The 20173-nt window shown below is 37.1% G+C and overlaps 1 protein-coding gene and 1 pseudogene across 2 annotated transcripts; both read left to right on the forward strand.

Annotated features, from left to right (window-relative positions):
• The first annotated feature begins 310 nt into the window (after positions 1 to 310).
• On the forward strand, positions 311 to 9560 carry LOC148905193 (uncharacterized). Its single transcript, XM_089024116.1, has 3 exons — positions 311 to 620; positions 3389 to 3538; positions 7546 to 9560. The coding sequence occupies exons 1-3, from the start codon at positions 339 to 341 to the stop codon at positions 7903 to 7905; spliced, it is 792 nt and encodes a 263-aa protein (XP_088880242.1). The 5' UTR covers positions 311 to 338; the 3' UTR covers positions 7906 to 9560.
• Positions 9561 to 10911: 1351 nt separating this feature from the next.
• LOC116288156 (DBH-like monooxygenase protein 2 homolog) lies at positions 10912 to 14870 on the forward strand (annotated as a pseudogene). Its single transcript, XR_016118747.1, has 3 exons — positions 10912 to 11177; positions 11582 to 11728; positions 14198 to 14870. The product of XR_016118747.1 is annotated as a DBH-like monooxygenase protein 2 homolog (transcript).
• The last annotated feature ends 5303 nt before the right edge of the window (positions 14871 to 20173 follow it).

The raw sequence follows: 20173 nt of genomic DNA on the forward strand, positions 1-20173 counted from the left end.
CTTCTAGAATCGGTATACTGCTTTTCAAATGAGTTTGTTTGGAAATTATGCTTTTTTTAGAGATATAAAATTTATGGGTTTTCATAGCCTGAGTAGCGACGAAGAGTAGGGAAGAAAAGGCGGAAGAGGAAGGAAGGGAAGGAGCTCCCTCTCTCTCCTTCCCCCTTCCCCTGGAGCGCTGCTTCGCAGGCTAGGGTTTTCACGGATAAACAAACGAACACAAATGAAAGTCCGCAATATAAATATGGTATGACGTCATTGTAATCGACTTATGCATATTTTATCAGGTAATATTGACCTTATGAATAACCAGAAGGCGCTCCTTCCAAGAACCTTCCATGATGAAAGTGCTCGTTATTTTGTTGATTTCAGCGGTGCTGTTGCTCGCTACGGAGAGTAGAGAGTATAAACATCACCTTAGTCTCAAATCCAATGTATTTGACGTGTACTGGTCCGTCAATACTACCGATCCGTTCTTTCCAAGATTTTACTTCAAATTCGTTGCAAAGACAACTGGTTGGGCGGCTTTGGGTTGGTCGCAAACTGCATCGGGAAGATATATGCAGCAGCACGACATTGCATTAGGAGGAGTGAGAAACGGCGACGAATCATACATAGGGGTAAGGATTTCAAATATAAACCGAGCATTTCAATCCAATATCAAAAGCTTTTCGAAGCGTACGCGTAGTTAAATTAGGGAGCGGTCATTAATTATTGGGGGGGGGGGAGGGCCGGTAAATTATTTGAAACTAGGGATCAAAAATTTTGGCTCCACATAGAATTTGAGCCTAAAAATTTTGGCCCCCTCTGACAAGACAGCCCAAAAAATTACAGCCCTCCCCCTCCTATGAATAGCTTTAATTTTTGTATATAAATCTGGAACGTTGCAAACTATAAGCATACATAGCAGTTAGATTGATATGTGGTGTTGCTTGCGAGGCACTTATTCTTTATAAAATACATCGGTTTGAAAATGTTATGATGGAAAAGTATAGCAAAAATACTTAATAGTTTTAGTTAGTTCTTATGCCAAAAAAAATTTAGTTTATTATATAATTATCAATGAAGTATGTTTTGGCATTTTCAGGCAATTCTTTTCGTGTATTTTTGAATAGCCATCGCAATGGTGTTATTTTCACACGTGAAAATAACATGTTATTTTCACGTGTGAAGATATCAATTTTTCGAAATAGAGAAAAATAGATATTTCATAGTTAATTATATAATAAAGACAATTTACGTGTCAATATTTATACAGATTTATAAAAATAGTTATGATTTAGGTTATGGTAATTATGATAATGTTGTACGTGATGATGATGATGTTGATTACAATAATCCTGATAATCAAGGCGAAGAATGTGGATTTAGATGTTCATTTTAATAGATGGTCATGATAGTGTTGATGTTGATAATGGTAGCAGCAATGAAAGTACAACAATCGCAGCTCAATCATAGATATTTTTACATTTTTGCGAGTTTATAGTGTGTAGAACAAAACATACATATGAAGAAAAAATGGTTTGGACGTGTTATTACTCTTATTAATAATGTTTTTAATGAAATCAATAGAATTTGTCTGCATACCAAAAAAGTCAGAGGCTTATACTCTGTAACTAGCTTATAGGTGGGATACATATTGAACAGGAGGTTTTTGTGGATTATATGGGGGCCCAGAAAATTGCGACCCTCCCTCTAGCATGCGCCCAAAATTTTTTGGCCCTCCCTAATGGAGGGCCCAAAAAATCGCAGCCCTCCCCATAAATTTACCGGCCCTCCCCCCCCAATAATTAATGACCGTTCCCTTACCTTAAACGCGTACGTTTCGAAAAGCTTTTGATGTTGGATTGAAATGCTCGGTTACTTCCTTGAAATAGGAGGAGAAATGTCATTTTCTCCAAACTTTGCATACAGTCGTTCATTGTACCATGGACGTTTCAAATATGCAATAATTGTTGGGTTGCAAGCATTCCCAAGAGAGTTAAAAGACAAAAGCATGGCGGCCATTGTGGTGCCCTTAACAATGGATGCTAATGAGAAATCTTTTTGTTAAATGGCACCAACACTCTCCCGAGAGGCCGCGATGACGTAATGTGCAATCGAAGGACAAGGGGGTCACCATTCTCGTTTTCGTGCTACATGACCTCAAGATTAATATTTGACAAAATACGGCCTCGATATAACAGATATGGCTGTAACCGGAAGTGGAATAAAAATAAAACAATTCCTTGTAAAATGGACCTATTAATTCACTTGGGCGTAATGTTTTGCCACATGTTATTCTCTCGAGAAAAAGATTCTTTGTATGAGTTGTATCCATATTCATGTGTCTTCTCATGTGCTATCGATACACAAAGAAATGATACTCTTGGGAATGACACGTGGTCTGAAATGGGAAAACAGTGAATTAATAGGTCTATTATATGTTTTAAGCAAGGCAATAAAGGTTCTGGGGGGGGTACTCCACTATATTCGCTATACGCGTACGTGTTGCCAAACAGGGTATGGTTTTCAGTGATTCTACTCTGGAACAGGGTATACAAAATCGTGCTCGCTCTGGAACAGGGTATATGAAATCACACTCTCTCCTCTCTGGAACAGGGTATCTATACTTATGATTTACCATACTGTATATCTATGCAGCATGGTTTTCAGCGATCTTGCTCTGGAACAGGGTATGAATTTCAACGATTTAACTCTGGAACAGGGTCAGGGTTCAGAGGGCTCAGCAGCACATCCCTACCTTAAACAGGCAAGAGTACACGATAACAATAGCTAAGCATTTAATCATGTTTTAAGTAATAATATACCATGTTTGTATCAGAGGACAGAGACATGATTGGGTGAAATCATTCAAAAATATTTTATAAAAGCGATATAAAATGTCCGCTCGTGTACTCCTTGTGTTTTTCTACGACTTCTCTCTTGCTCTGCAGCTCCCATCATGTTTATACCACAGTATATAGACACACGTGCCGTTTTATATTCCTTAAATATATACATATATATATATATATATATACTCTTGATTGCAGAAAGGTTATAGTATACATTTATACATATATCTAATGAGATGCAAGATATCAAATGAGATGCAAAACTTACAAACTAACTTATTTGGTCTTCCTTATCTTCTATTGTATCAGAGACATAAGTGTTGCACAAACTCAAGTTAAAAAAATTTTTTCCACAAAACGCTATGGCTAAGCAATTGTATTTACGCAAGTTTTAAATTCTGCAGCTTATATCATAATGCATTATGATGTTAACACCCCATCGGGAAACCGTGTAAGAATATTAATACAATCTTTGTCTTTGTGTCATGACAGCGTGATATTCCACTTTGAGGACTATTTATTCTAGAACTGCTTGGTTTCTATTATTGCAGGACTACTACTCTTCGGTGCAAAGCAAGCCTGACCGTGATAACTTACAGTCCCTGGTCCTGACCAATGCTACAGAAGCTGATGGATACACTACCATTGAATTCAACCGTGCTGCAAATACATTTGATACAGCTACTGATGTTCCATTAAAAGTAAGTATATATTAAACAATTATTTGCCGAAGGCAAAGTAAACATCGGGGACTATATTTACCAAGCCGCAAGTCTTTGAGTGCACGGCCATTGAGGTAAATTTTTCCCATATTCAATAAGCTTGAGGTGAATTATTGTTTTAGCATAATTTTAGACTTGAATATCAAAAGAGGAGAAATTCAGGGTAAAAAAAAAACGTTTTAGTATAATTACTTCTGCTCTTGCAAACTTTGAGAGTCAATGGTCACTGTTCGCTGTCAGGGTTTGCAATTCTCCTGGAATTCACGGAAAAGTCCTGGAATTTCAAAATGTTTTTCTAGGGTCCTGCAAAGCGTTTTGAAAATGTTATTTCTTTGACACCAACTCCTGGAAAACTAAAATCCTTTGAATTATTTTTGTCAAGTTGAATAATACATCTTGGAGATATCAAGGTTTATATACTTCCAAGATGTTTCAATTGCAGCAGTTTTAGGCTTAACTAAAAGCTTGTCAGTATCTACACAGTATCTGTTTTGAAGAGATCTTATTTTCACTAGACAAGTGAAACAATTTATAATCCATTTACCACAACCAAAGTTTTAAGCACGGGGTTGACTCAAGGGTAAAAGTATGGGATATGCTCATCGGAAATTCTCAAAAATACCTAAAAAAATATCGGAATTCCTTTAAAAAGAGCTTGGTTTTACCCCTAAGAGATACCCTACAAGATACCAAGAAATGTCAAAATTCTAAATTTCCATTTTAACACCCAAATCGCTGATTGTTACCCCTAAGAGATACGACGAGCTTATCCGACACATTTACCCTGGAGTTACCCCCGAGGGTTTTAAGAGGCAATGTCCACAAGAATGAATTACTAATAGTGGTAAGAGTCAAAAAATCAAAATCTCCGTTCCTTTTGAAGATAGGCCTTTATTAGATATCTTTATGCCTTTATTAGATACCTTTAATCTTTATTTAATCTTTATTAGATACCTTTAATCTTTATTTAATTTTTATTAGATACCTTTAATCTTTAATCGGTTATCTCCTAAAACAGTATGACAGCTACACTATAGGAGAATCGCTGTGTAGTTGTTTCAGTCGGAAATACATATCTTTTTATTTTCGAGAAAACGGCAAGAAAAAGAGTTTCGACCAGAGTCCCAAGCAAAAGACCCTCAAGAGTGGTCAAAGTGACCAGTCGAAACTCTCCTCTGTACGTTTTTTGAAAAATAAGTACAGAGAATTCATATCTAATAAAGGCCTATCCTCAAAAGGAGAGCAAATTTGATTTTTTACCCTTGCCACTAATTTTAAATTCTTAGCATGTATATATAGCAACAGTAACTAAGGGAAGTGAGATGAATGGCAGCAATCGTCTTTTGAAATTTAGAATGTTTTCAAACGTGACAACCGGGGGGGGGGGGGGGTACTCCCATATATGGACTATATGAGCATGATCCGCTGAACAGGGTATGGTTTTTCAAGCTTGTCATAAACAGGGTATGCAATTTCACTCAAGTTCTAAGTTCTTCCTGAGTTTCCTGTCATATCATTACCAGAAATCAGGGACAAAATGGCGGACAATCTAATTATTCATACTTTTCCTGGCCCTTTAAAAAAGGCCATCCAATAGAGAGATTTGTATGGAAGGATTATTTCAAAACTGGATAAAAATTATTATTATACATTTTACTAAGTATCTCAATTCTGATTGGTCGAGAGCCCTCAGCCAATCCCTGATATCGTGTGAACTCGACATGATAAATGTATTATCTGTAGGTTTTCCTACAGATAATAATACATTTATCATGTCAAGTTCATTCAAGGTCACGCTGTGGTAGCTTTGTTTTTATTCATTATATGTATTTATTTCCAGAATTATGTACAAAAACAATTATTTAAGGAATCCTTAACTTATTTTCATATATTTACGAAGAATTCTTAAAATGTTTTTGAATTAAAATTTTTGCATTTGTCTCTATAATTTAAAGTTCATGTTAATGTTTTTCCAGTATACAAAATGTATAATAAAGCAATTATTGAATTCGGTATCGCATAATATCGTAAATATCAAGACCTTGGCTGTGTTATCTGCCCCAGCCTTCGGCTTCGGCAGATAACACAGCCTCGGTCTTGATAATTCACGATATCATGCTCAACCTCATCCAATAATTGCTTAATGTACTTATAGTTTTATTTGTCTAATGTTTTACAAATACTTAGTGGTTCTTCACTAACAACTTGGAGAAAAAAAAAAGTCTATGTTTTCCTTCGGTCAAACAGGTTATAGATTATAAAAGGTTTCTCGTGAATGCATTCCATACATTCCTTTTAACTGCCTTTATGATTCTCCGCAATAAAAATATAAAATTGCTCTGCACAAAGGACAAAGTCAAAACCTGGTGTTCAGGATCGATTATTTAGATATCAATGGTTTCATTTACCTTCTTGAAAAGCAATTCCTTCTTCTTTCTGTTCGGTCAAACATCCATCAATATTACAGCATTTTATCTCCATAATATACGTAAAAGAAGCACCATTTCGTTTGTAAAGGAAATAACTCTTGATGTTTACCTCAGCCGCCATTTTTGAGTTTAGAAACCAGGCCATATTTGTATAGGAAATCGCACGATCTCGAGTACAATTTGGAAATTAATAGACAACATTACAAGTGTCTATTAATTCCAAATTGTACGAGAAGATCGTGTGATTTTTTGTTTATAGTTCACTCAACAAAATTTCAGTAAAAAATGCGCATCGACGCCGTTCGTCTTTGTCTATTTGGCGGCCGATTTTCAGTCCATCGCGCAACTGAAATGCATAAAAAAGATTAGTTCTTACGGCTTTAAAATTTTATTTATATGTTTTTCAAGTACAAAATGATAGAAAATAATTGTTTTGATATTGTTTTGGCCGTGTTGCCATAGCGACTTAATTCGGTACTCCTACGGAGTACAATTAACGCTGTAATTGTACTCCTCTCGACCAATCAGAGTCGAGTAATTTTGTTGAGTGTACTATAAGAGTAAAAAGTGTTGGTATTCCTGTGTTATTAGAGTGAGTTTCGCTCCAATATTTAGATTTTCAAAAGTAATAACTCTCAAAAAATGCCTGATAGTCTCTCTCCTTATATGAAACAGTCATATGACTGGAAATTGAAGTTCAACTCTGAAACACATAAAAAAAGTTGTTTTGCATATTTAAATGATCCACAAATATCAGAGCTATTTGAAGTGGCTTTCACAGTGTCTATACCATGCAAAGCTCTACAGATATGAACGTCCGCTGAACGAATAAATCACGGTCACAAAATGTCCCTGATTTCTGGTAATGAGTGAGGGTTTTTACTTTCGTATTGACCGAAACTGGTTATTATGGTCGTCAAAAAAAACAACAAAAAAACGAGCTGACATGATAATTGAAACAGGAACTCAGTGCAATTAATTATATCTTTTGTCATAAACAGGGTCTACAAATTTGAGTTTTTTTTGTCATAAACAGGGTACCCCTTTCAGAATCCCAGCGGAACACCCCTACCCAAATCCTGGCGGAGTACCCCCCGGGTGCGACTAACTTCCGGTGTGCGACAAACGCAGACTGCAGAACGCAGACTAGAAAAAAAAAATCAAAAATAATTGTAGATAAAAGTAGTCGAAGAACCTATAAAAACAACGAAACCTGGAGACAAAACATAAATACAGTAAAAATATCGACAATGATGATGAAAACACTCACACACTCGAAGTTTATTTCAACACAAGACTTCTTAAAGCAAATCAATTTGTAAAGAACTCTTTAATTGAAAAATCAAACAAACCTCTAGGGGAATAAACAGCTATTGTTTTGAAACTCGTAGCATCCTTTGGATAGTCATTAATTTTTTGAATAAAAAAAAAACAAAAACAAAAACAAAAGAAAATAAATCCTCTGGAGGTTTGTCACGCTGAACTGGGAAAACATTGTCACACCACGAATAAGGTCTATTTTGAGATTTTCAATTTGTGGATGTTTTCTTACTACAGAATGGCACCAAAATTTGGTTAATGTGGGCAATTGCACCTACTGATGCGATAGGTCCTTCGCCAGCTCCAACTAACTTCGGTAAGCATAGTGATAGAAATTACACTATATTTGCCTACAACATGTATACTGGAGAACGGTTTGAAGATAGTTCAAGTACTAGTGTACCAAGCTCGTCTACTACAGCAAAACCAAGTGATACTACAACCTCAGATAGTAGAAATACTGGTGAGCCAGGCTCGTCTACTACAGCAAAACCAATAAATAATACTGGAACTACAGAACCTTCTGTTGCTATTACCAACATACCCTCACTAACTGTTGTAATTGTGCTTCTCCAACTGGGCACTTTTCTGATGTAGCACTAATGTGGTTTCTTAAAAAAACCTGCTATCAGCCTTTTCTATGCTGATTTTTCATTGATTATTTTGGATTTCCCACCTGATTAAGGTAATCAACGGCATCAACGCAAATTAAGGAGAATATTTTATGTTACCTTGATCATTTTAATATTTTTATACACAAAATGATGCGCACTTTCATTTGTAAGTAACTATGTTAAAACATGTCAAAAGCGCTTCCATTGAATATTTTGTCTTTTTAGGCCCCGTCCGCACTTATCCGGAAAGTTTTTGTATCCGTATCCGGAAATTTTCGAAAACGGTCTCCAGAGTGGAAATTTTTGAATACGCTCTGAATACGGATACGTGTGGACGGTCGTATCCGCAAATTTTCGAATACGATGACGTAAACACGATTTTGCGCATGCTCAATAAGAAAAACTATCCGTCAAAGGGACTAGGCACTAGTGTGCATCAGGGCGGATCAAGAAATAACCGGATACGTGTGGACAGTGAAAACGATTTTAAAACGATTCGAATACGCTGCGTGTGGACGTGAACAATTTCGTATCCGCAAAAAAAAAAAAAAATTGCGGATACAAAAATTTCCGGATACGTGTGGACGGGGCCTTAGAAACTTCCATTATGAGGTAACAAATTAGGAGTGTTTATCTCGTGTCGGTATCGTAACTGTTCTAGTTATTTTGCAGTTTTACTGTAAAACCTGACAATATGATTGATGACCACGTCAATAACATCATTCAAGCATTTATTAATTTCCATGTAGCAGTTTGGTCCCAGATTTTCTAAAAGAGGGGGTTCTGAGTTCAAGGGGCATCCATGGCACTTATTTCGGTGTAAAAGACATCGAACCAAAAAATTCTCATATGGGGCCAATCAATCAATCAACTTTATATCTTCTAGCATTCCACGAGTGGTAACACTAAAGGCTTGTTCACACTTCAACATAAGCATAAACATATGCATAAGAAACATAGTACTATTGTAATTCATTTTCAAAAATTCCGACAAGCATCCCCGCCTCTCGGGAGTACCCCTGGGGAAAATTTTCAAGATATGCAATATGTATATCCAGCGGTGATCATTATAAAGACCTGACAAAACCAAACAAACAAACAAAAAGATGGGGCGATTTAATCAACTGTGTTGCAGCTGGTTGAAAAAGTGCTTTTCCCCCTCACTGCTGTTACATTCAGTGAATGAAGAGCCACTCTGTGGAAATGCCACTGTTAAATCCTATTAAATATTTTATTTTGTTGCAATGGTACATTTTTACAACCGCTCCTTGCCACAGGCAGCCCAATCTATTGTTCTGTTATGATTAGGGAAGCACGGGTGGCGAAGCAGTGTGAGCGCCCGCCTCTCATCAATGCGACCCGAGTTCGAGTCCCGCCGGGGAGTTTGTTTGTTGGCTCTCTCCTGTTCTTCGAGAGTTTTCCGGGCCGGGTTCTCCGGTTTTCCTCCCTACGCAAAAATCAACTCCTAAATTCCAATTCGATCACGGAATGAGGGCCACAGGTTTGTTAGCCACTGGCTATTAAGTGCTACCCTCGTGAACAAAAAAAAAAGGACATTATAGTATTTGAATATTAACGGAGATATTTCGTAGCGTGTAAAATTAGTACTTTTAAGAATAAAAATGACTTTCCTTGATAGATTGTTGTATCTTTTGATGTTTTGCTGATTTTGAAGCCAGTTTGGTGCGTTTTTATGGAAATATCATTTTTTTTCGTCCTCCTACTAAAGAAAATGGAACCTTTTGTTGTAAAAGTTGTAAAAAAGTCGGCCAAGCTAAAAAAAAGTCGACCAAGTTTTTTAAAAAAGTCGACCACTGAAAAAAAAGGTCGACCAAGTTTTTAAAAAAAGTCGACCACTGAAAAAAAAGACGACCAAGTTTTTAAAAAAAGTCGACCACTGAAAAAAAAGTCGACCAAGTTTAAAAAAAATAGTCGATGGCCCTAAATGGGCTCCGTACGTTACAGTGCGAACCGAAAAACCGTTGTCACCTAGAAATGTTCTATTCTTCTTTTAGACTGATTAACTTTCTAACCACAAGATAGCGTAAAGATAACAATAACGCTTCTGATTAGCTATTAAACATTCTAGAAGTATTTCTAGGTGCCCATGGTTTTTCGATTCGCACTGTAAAATATCTGGGAGTCGCAGAGTCATCGAAAACCGCGGTACCAAGATCAAAACAGCTGCTATCATGGGTTCTCGCCACAAGCAAGAAATAAAGAATACTAATCTTCATCGTGCAAATGTCATAGCTTATGCCAAAAACACGATTGCTATTTACCCATGTTGCTTTGAGAACGGTCATCGTTACGCCTGATGATACGGCTGTGTATTTTCACGAGTCACGGAATATTTTGGCAAACCTTAAGGCGAGCCAAAATACAAGTGATGATCGAGTAAAAATGCATAGCCGTATCAGATGCTTAGCCTACTGATAATTTGCTTATCATTGTATACTGCAAAGAAATTCTCAAACTCCCTCTAAACCCCTCGTACCAGATCGCGAGCACATGAGCTGTGCTCAGATACGGTCATGGTCTTTTAATAATAATGATAATAATAATAATAATAATAATAATAATAATTTAATTAAATTTCTCACTAAGAAAAAAACATTGTATTTGGTATCTATATAGATATATACGACGTATAGATTATCTCTTCATTTATCCTACAATAAAAAATATATCTATTTATAATAATAATAACAATAATAATAATAATAATAACTTTATTTACGTGTCGAAATTTTCTAGTTTACGATAAATTGTGAACTAATAGAGGACACCTATATTCCCGTATCACGCACATTCTTTGCATAATACATTAATGATATTTGCTTTTATACGCCCCATCACTGCATCACTGAGCTTACAAGCTAACAAAACTCTGCTCTTCAGCTGAATTGATTTTGGTGTGAACTGATAACTGCCTTGATCTACTGAGACCCAAAAACAAAATTTGAAGCAGTTTTCAAATCAGATTGCCATGAAGTTTCTTGTCACCTTAGTGTTCATAGCAGCCTTATATTTTGGTGCAGAAAGCACCACATATCCGAATCACTTGACCTTAAAAGAAGACGTTTTTGATGTGCACTGGTATGCCAACACAACTGAAGATAGATTTTATTTCAAAGTTGTCGCCAACACCACTGGGTAGGTTTGGCGTTCACAACCAATGAAGGTGCAGAGGATATGAAAAACTACGACATTGCTTTGGGAGGCGTGAGGAAGGAGAACGAAACGTATTTGAAGGTATGCGACTACGTTTGAAACTTGCCTTCGCTTCAAATTATTATTTCTATAGTTAATAGATAAATAAACATCTAAATAAATAAAAATAAATATCTCGTGATAAATTGTGCCTCAGATCAATTTTTTCTGGTTATATATTAGTATTTTTAATGTGTTTACTTTCGCGTTGATTTGTTAGACATTGCGAGTCCAATGCATATTCATATTCGCCGTCTACATTTCACTGAAGTTTAACAATCAACAGCGGTTTGCAGCAGCAATGAGTGAAGGCATTTGACGTACCGTGAGATAAAAAATACTAGTCAAATAGCACAAAAAGTCAGGGTTGGTTTTTGCTCTTAGGACTGAATAGACGATAATTTTTGAGTCATGCAGTTAAAATTATATTTTCTTATGATTCGCAGGACTACTGGTCTACTTCAGAAGTAAAGCCAATATTAGACGGCTCCCAAGACTTGATGCTCACCAGTGCTACGGAATCTAATGGGAAAACTACAATCGAGTTTAACCGCAAAGCAGACACTGGGGATGCGGCAGACACACCCTTGAAGGTTGGATATTATTCTTAAATATTTTTCAAAATTTACGTCGCGTCTTATGCTGTTGTATTTACCTACAGGTGAATATGACATTTGTCGACTTGTGCTGCTTGCAGAGATAAATAGATTTTAAAAATACACCGAGTTCATGTTCCCATGAACTGAATTTCAGAAAGATAAAGAAACAATTAATCATGGAATGCAGGCCCGTAGCTAGGATTTTTGTTGGGGGGGTGCTAATTTACAAAAAGTGGACCAACCATATACTTTATTTTTTAAAAGTCCCATAGGACGCATAGGTATAGATAAATTATTAAACTGTAAAATTGATTTTTTTTACTTAGTTTTACGTGAAAATATCATACCAGCCAAAATCTCACTTGCTTAAAAAGCGGAGCTTTAGCTCGCGTGGGGGGGGGATTCTTCAATTGAGTGTATACACTTGATTGCAGAAAGGTTGTAGTATACATTTATACATATATCTAATGAGATGCAAGATATCAAATGAGATGCAAAACGTAAAACATGCTTAAATACGATTGCTTAACCACGACATTTTGTGGAAAATACTTTTTAACTTGACTTTGTGTAATACTTATGTCTCTGATACAATAGAAGATGAATAAGACCAAATAATTTACTTTTTTAATTTTCGTATCTCATTTGATATCATATCTTGCATCTCATTACATATATATATAAATGTATACTACAACCTTTTTGCAATCAAGTGTATATACTTATTTCAATAAAGTTAGTCACCAAAAACCTGGAAAGCTGAGATCACTGAGCATGATGGGAAACTTTTTATATCAAACAAGCAAAGCTTTTTTAAATACAAACTACAGCTCGATGATGCTCAGAAGAGGTGTGACTGTAACCGATAAAAGATTCGCAAGTCCATGAACAGATATCAAGCGGTTGAACGTGTAAAATGAATCTAACCATAATCCTTGTCGACCTCAGCTTTGTAGCTTTTCAGGTGACAAACTTTATTGAAATAAGTGTGTATATATATAGAGATAGATAGATAATTTCTATCGACTGGACAAGCTCATGGTTCCTTGGCTGTCCTTGGTCGTCGTGAGCCGTGCCATTAGCATAGTGTTTCGTTGTTTCTTGCTTTAGCAACGCCCCCCCCCCCCCCCTGAAATGTCTAATAAGATCTATATCTGATCTTTATTACAATATCAGATTGCTGGGTTTCAGTCCGCTGATAAAAGTCTTTGAATTTCAATATCTGCTTCAAATGGAGATCAAATACTGACCACAATGTGCTGTCAACCAGAAAGAATTTTATTGAAATCCTGCGATTCAGCAAATGAATATTCCACTAGACTTTCGCAAAGTCCGCCGCCCGCTTTGTTTTTTTTTTTTTTTTTTTTTACACAGGTTCTCGCTTCGCTCAAATTAAAAAAACGCCGGGAAAACAAGAGAGATCGACTTGGGGCAAGTCTAATATTTCACTAGAGACAAGAAATAAATGAGTCAAATTAAACCCAGTAGTTTTAAATTTTATATTTGATTTTCCAAGATGGCGGACCTGACTAGAACTTTTTTAAGTGTTGTTGTTGTTTGTGTGTTTTTTAATGTCTAAATGAGACTAAACGCGTTAAGATTATTGCCCAAAGTTGGGCACTCCTTTCCTAATAGCTCTATTTCTCATTCCGCTGTCGCTCTTAACTGCATACTCCGATTTATGAAGGTCCAGTTCGTTAAAGAGACTGGTCCGCAAAAGTCAAAAGACGTAATGTAATTTTACAGTGAGGACACTCTAACCATTAACACTGTGCTTTTTTACTACTTTTTTTAACATGCATCCCTAGAGTGAATCATTTAGAAATAAGTTTTCTTTGGATCACATAGCATATTTGAGTTCAATCCTACTTTTTTAGAGGGTTTGAAGCAGTAAAAAGCTTAGAAAATGAAAATCTGAATAAAGTCAAGTGTTCATGGTTCGAGTGTCTTCACTGTAAATGACTTACTTGATACTATCCTGCGAGCAGAGTCTCCTTTTAACTTTTAACTTGATACCTGTATATCGTAGCAATTCAAATGAGTCTGTGGTTTAGCACGAACAGTAATATCCATCGATTGCAAATTTAAAGCTGAGCAGGACTATTGGACGTTAAGATCACTTAATCTCTGTTTTCTTAATAGACTCAAAAATACGTTACAGCTTCGTATTATATAACTGTTTTAAGTTAGTATCGTTTGCCATTTATGGCGGGCCCATAGATAATTAGAGCCACCATTGAAAGGACGAATCAAGGAATTTTAGAGGGGGGAGGGGGGGGGTGACTATTACAATTTTTTTACCAGGATTTCGAGGAAAAGGGGGGTGACTGATACTAACGATATACTGAGAAACTTGAGCACAAAGGGGGGTGACTAGTCAACTATTTTACCACCCCTGGATCTGCCCCTGGATTGACTTCTTTGAATTAACCATGGATTTCTGCTTCCTGTATGATTCAATAGATGAACAACTCGATATTCCTGGCTTGGGCAATCGGCAGAGAAGACGCTACTGATGATAATACTTTCAACCAGCACCCAGATAAACTGCAAGGGGGAAGAGGGCATACTAAAGAGGGTTACAACATGTACACAGCCCGCAAAGTCATTCAGCCAACCATCCGCCAACCACCCAGGCAGGATCTGCCATTGTACCGTCTATTGTGGCTTTGTTGCTCATTCAACTGGTCATGCAACTGATCAACTGATCCGGCAGTTATCTGGTTTTTGCGCATACCTTAATGAAAAAAACAGCTGGTCATAAATTTACAGGGTTAGTGGGTTATGGTCATTTTAGTCAAATGATTCATACTCATTGATATACCAAAAAGTATAATTCAGTCGCCTTCATTAGTCATAGGACGAAATTCAGTCCTTTTTTATCAGTTATCCGCCCACTCTCTCCCAACGAAACAGCTGTTGATAAAATAGTAGGGAATAGCATAAAACAAACATAAAATAAAATAACAACACATATGCGCACTAAAACAAAGTGAGAAAAAATCCTGCACTTGCACTGATTATCGTATTTCTTTTTAATCCGACGAAGGCTAACGTCTGAAACGGTGTCAATAAAGTTATAGATTTTTTACAAGGTCTTCAAGTTTACTTATTATTATTATAAATTTTTTATTTATTTACGATGATATTTCAACAGAATGCTTCTTCACTAAAGTGATTTTCAAGAAGGTCCTGTTAAACCAATAATATGTAAAAAAAAAAAAGAGCTATAAAATAAATTTAGATGAGACGCAAATACAAATTGATATAAACGCATAAGATTACATATTTTGGAAAGCTTCAAAGAAATTGGAGTTATATTGAGAAATCTTAGAGCATCGTTTGATATCATTACTTAGATTGTTCCACTCTTACATGGCTTGATAAGATGTCCTTTGTTTCCCCCAATTTGTTTGATTTAACACTTGCCAAACGACACACTTCCATTTCTTGTGTTATAACCATGCTCACTCATTACTCACTTGTTGTATTCAACACACCAACGAAGTCCCAAGTATTAACCATTAGTCATTATCAGTATTTTAGGGCTCGTCCACACTAGGTCCATTTTAGATCGATCTAGTTTGGATAGATTCGAGATCGATCCGAGCTCAGTTTTCAAGAGCTATCACACTACACTGACGTACAAAAAACACAGGTAGTCTAATCAAAACCGGGAGAGTGCCACCATATCTAAGGGTTTGGAAACTAGTGGGGATTACATTAAACTATGGCAGATTTAGTTCCACTCGTTCCTCTCTTCTTCATTTACATATTACGCTAGACAGTAGAGCAGATAATTTTTGAAAAAGGTCAAATAATTTACTATAATGTACGTTCTGTTTAGTTTACATACTAAACGCATCCCACATGGAAAGAAATGAGTATGCGTTCAAACGCATTAGCGTCACCATCAAGATTTTTGAGTTTGCTGGTCATAGCAAGGGGTTCATCATCTTTTGCAAGTAAGCTCACGATTGCCGATAGTTGGTGAAGTTTTTCTTTACAAGTCGGTGTAGAAATTCAAGTCCAAGATCTGAGATTCACAGTTCAAGATTCAAGGCTCAAGATTCTCAAGACTCAAGAATCAAGATTTCTGAAGTCAAGAACTGGAAGTTGTATCCTCCTCCCTCTGTTGGATTATTCCCTTGGTTTGTCCTACTTCGACAACCTAGGAATATTTCCTTCAAGGGCACTGATTATTAATATTTTTGGTATATTATTTTTTGGTCAAATATGTTCTCTGTACATAGGCCAAATACATTAGAATTAGGGCTTCCACGTCAATTACAGAAGCTTAGACAGCCGGTCACTAGGGATGAAATTATTGCGGCCATTGGAAAAGTTCTTGGAAATGAATTGCGTACTGCCATAAAATGTGTTCAGGTGTCTAATACAGGTTATTCTTGTAGAGTAACGTTTAAGGAGGAATCTCATAGACAAAGGGAACAGTTATTTACGAAAGGAATCTATATTAGGGGCTGTTTTTGCTTTTTCAATGGGGTTGAATCACCTCAACAAGTTGTGACGGTTTCAAACCTCCCTTGTGAGGTGGAGGATGACGACATCAAGGAATACTTTGAAAAATATGGGAGCGTAAATCAAGTGGTGAGAAATTTAGACAAGTTTGGCTTCGAAACTGGAGATGGACGGCTTTTTGTGACATTAAATGAGCATATTCCTACGAGTGTTCTTTTGGATCCGTTTATTGCTCACATTAGATACCGTAGTCAACCATTATGTTGCTTCTCATGCAACTGGTGGGGACATTCAAATACAAGATGTCCCCTAAAAGGTGTCTGCAACCGCTGTGGTGCGCAAGGTCACCATTCTTATGCTTGCTCGAAGGATCTTATTGAACCCCCTCGTTTCGCTATAGATCGTCCAGAAGGACAGGACTTTCCGCAACATCCTGCTCTTTCTCTCCCAGAGGAGTCTCAAGAGTTGACAGAAAATATATCTCAGTCAGGTGTGATCACTGAAGTTGTACAGGAACCTACAGATTTGCGTTCTTCTTTGCAAAAGGATTCCTCCTCAGAAGTTATTTCTTCGCAACCGCTTTTTCCTAATCCTTCTTCTCAGGATTCTCTTCAAAATGTTGAAGTACTATCTCTGTCGTGTGATTCTAACTCTTCAATTTCCTTGGGAACATCTTTGTCCTCTCCTTCATTTAGTCATATGGTCAAACAAAACACGACGAAGGAAAAACCTGCTGAAGGGATGGACATTTGCTTTACTAATTTACGTAACCTCAAAAGATCTGTGGATCCAAAGGAGGTTATTACTCAACGTTCTAAAAAGAAACCCTAATTTTTCTTGCGTATTTATATAGTTATCTATATTTTTAATCATATATTGAAGGATTTGTATTGAAGTATGAATTGTTTACGTAATATATGTGTTATATGAATAATGTTACAAATAATGTTATGATTATTGAAAATGTTGAAATTGATGGTTTATTAATAAGCAGTTATTCAGAATATTGAAACTATCATAAATACTTGTTGATTTTTGTTTAAAATGAGGGCTCTCACTATAAACATAAATGGTCTGCGAGAGTATGTGAAAAGAACAACATTTATTTTTTGGCTGTCTTCCTTATCTCGCCCGCCTGATATTGTGAGCATCCAAGAAACTCACTGTATTTCACAACAAGAACTCAATAATTGGTTTGATAATTCTCCTTATCTAGCTTTTGGAGATTTCAACACAAAGCATTCTGGTGGTACTGCAATTTTGTTAAAGCGTGCCTCTCCTTTTTCTGTACTTAAACAGTACTCGGGTATCAATGGCCGCTTCACTTATTTAGATGTCCAATATGACTCTTGCAAAGTTTCTATCGTCTCCCTGTATGCTCCCAATCATAATCCTGAAAGAGATGGTTTTTTGACACAAGTAAATGATAGGCTTGATCCTACGTCTGACATTCTCCTCTTAGGGGATTTCAATACGGTTTTTACACCTATTCTGGATCGTCGATCCTTTAATTCTGTACTACCTGCTAGTTATGACAGTGTTACTGTCCTTCCCATCTTATTCCATGAAAATCGCTTGATTGACATTTGGAGGCACTGTCATCCTAGAACCAAAGAATTTACTTATATCAGTACTAATGGCATGGCTGCGTCCCGCATTGATATGATCGGACTTCCATTGCGATTTGTTCCTCATGTTTCTGAGTGCAGTATTTTACCTTGTCCGCATTCTGATCACTCTGCTGTTTTCCTTGATTTCATATTGCCTGAAGTTCCACCCAGAGGCCCTTATTTTTGGAAACTCAATGTTAGTATTTTGGATAACGATGCATACGTGGAGCTCGTAAGGGACTTATGGAAGTCCTGGCAACCTCAGAAAGAGTCATGTACGTCATTGCTTGTTTGGTGGGATATAGGTAAAAGAAAGATCCAACAAGCCACCACTAGGTTTTGTTCCAAGTTATCTTTCAAACGACGGGCATCCAGGCATTCCTTGGAAGCTCAAGCAAGATCATTAAAAGTTCTGGTAGATGGGGGAGATCTCTCTGTTCTAAATCAATACCATAGTGTACTCAATGAATTAGAATTGTTTGATCGAGAGGCAGCCAAGGCGGCAGAAATAAGAGCTCGTACCAAATGGACTGAAGAGGGTGAGAGATCCACTTCCTTTTTCTTCCGTATGGGAAAGAAGAATAGGGCCAACAAAATGATTGATCTTATTCTAGATAGCAATGATCAATACGTTTCTGATCCTGAGAATTTGAGGCAGGCTTGGTTCTCTTTTTACAAGGGTTTATTCACTTCACAAGAAACTGATGAAACCATTGCAGATGATTTTATTTCTAACTTGGAACGTAGAATTCCTTTAGAAGTGAAAGATGTGTGTGAGGGTCCTTTGACCATGAAGGAATGTCTTGAGGCTCTTGAGGGGATGCCGTCAGGTAAAACGCCTGGTTTTGATGGTCTTCCCAAAGAATTTTATCTAAAGTTTTGGGATCTCATTGGAAAGGACCTGGTAGCTGTACTTAATTATGCCTTTAGGTGTGGTGTACTATCAGTTTCTCAGAGGAGAGGGATTATAACGCTCTCATATAAAAAGGGAGATAGATTTTTGATGAAAAACTGGCGTCCCATCTCCCTATTATGTACAGACTACAAGATAGCTTCAAGATCAATCGCGGGCCGTCTACGAAAAGTGATCGCTTATGTTGTATCTCCTGACCAGACCTGTTCGGTACCTGGCAGATTTATTGGTGAAAACATCAGGCTTCTTCAAGATGCTGTTACATATGGCAAAATAACTGATTCACCTCTGGCCTTATTGTCTTTGGATCAAGAAAAAGCTTTTGACAGGGTGGAATGGTCCTACATGCTCAGAGTCCTTGAAGGCATGGGGTTTGGACCTTCCTTTTGCTCGTGGGTACGCTTGTTCTATACTGGACCTCAGTCTTCGGTATTGGTAAATGGCTTCTTTACACCTTTTATAAATTTATCGAGGGGTGTAAGACAAGGTTGTCCACTGTCAGCGCCCCTTTACGTACTGATTGCCGAATCTTTAGCGTGTCGTATCCGTGCGTCAATCTATTTAAGAGGTTTGGTTCTTCCGCACCCTGATTATGAACCAGCACTTATTTCCCAATACGCTGATGACACGACCCTGTTATGTACAGATGACGATGAAATATCCACTGTCTTCTCCATCTATGAGGAATATGAAAAGGCATCTGGGGCTAAGATTAATAAAGAGAAATCTAAAGGGCTTTGGGCAGGCTCTTGGAGAGGTCGTAGTGATCCTCCCATTGACTTGCAGTGGTCTTCAGACAGTATTCCTTGTCTTGGCACATGTTTAGGAAATGATGATGTCTCTCATCCAAATTGGGATGGTCGCTTAAACAAACTTTCTAGTGTACTAGATTCTTGGAAACATCGTAATCTTTCCTATTCTGGTAAGGCTCTTGTCCTGAATGGCCTTGGCATGGCAGGTCTATTGTTTTGTGCCTCAGTACTAGCCATGCCAAACTGGGTCTTGGCGCAAGTTTCCAAGTGTACTTTGGATTTTTTTTGGTCGGGGAAAAAGCATTTGGTGTCACAAAACGTTCTTTTCCAATCCACCACTCAAGGTGGGTTTGGTTTAATTGATATACAATCAAAGGTGCGCGCACTTCATTGTCAGTGGATAAAGCGGTGGGCCCTGTCCCCATCGAAATGGTGTGCTTTCTTCTCCTTTTTTGTGGAGAAAGTATTTGGTGATGATTTACGTTCTGTTCTTTCATATCCTGCATATTATCCTTCTCATTTACTACCGGATTTTTATGCCTCACTTTTAGATGCTTGGGCATACGTCGGTGGCCATTTCTCAGTTCAATTGAAAACTTTTGCTATTCTGCGGTCCTCTGATGGTAGTGCATTGTCTATCTCATCTCTTACTACAAAATCTGTTTATTCAAATATCATTGAAAGG

Source organism: Actinia tenebrosa, unplaced genomic scaffold (assembly GCF_029948245.1).
Source record: "Actinia tenebrosa isolate PJP-AT-01 unplaced genomic scaffold, QUT_ActTen_1.0 PGA_scaffold8__29_contigs__length_14323225, whole genome shotgun sequence".
NCBI classification, from domain to species: Eukaryota; Metazoa; Cnidaria; class Anthozoa; order Actiniaria; family Actiniidae; genus Actinia; species Actinia tenebrosa.

Bases quoted from the DNA above. Each gene is read 5' to 3' on its own strand.
- LOC148905193 (XM_089024116.1), top strand. From the start codon at position 339: ATGATGAAAGTGCTCGTTATTTTGTTGATTTCAGCGGTGCTGTTGCTC. The intron at 621-3,388 runs GTAAGGATTTCA...CTATTATTGCAG, and splicing joins GCGACGAATCATACATAGGG to GACTACTACTCTTCGGTGCA. The intron at 3,539-7,545 runs GTAAGTATATAT...TTCTTACTACAG, and splicing joins CTACTGATGTTCCATTAAAA to AATGGCACCAAAATTTGGTT.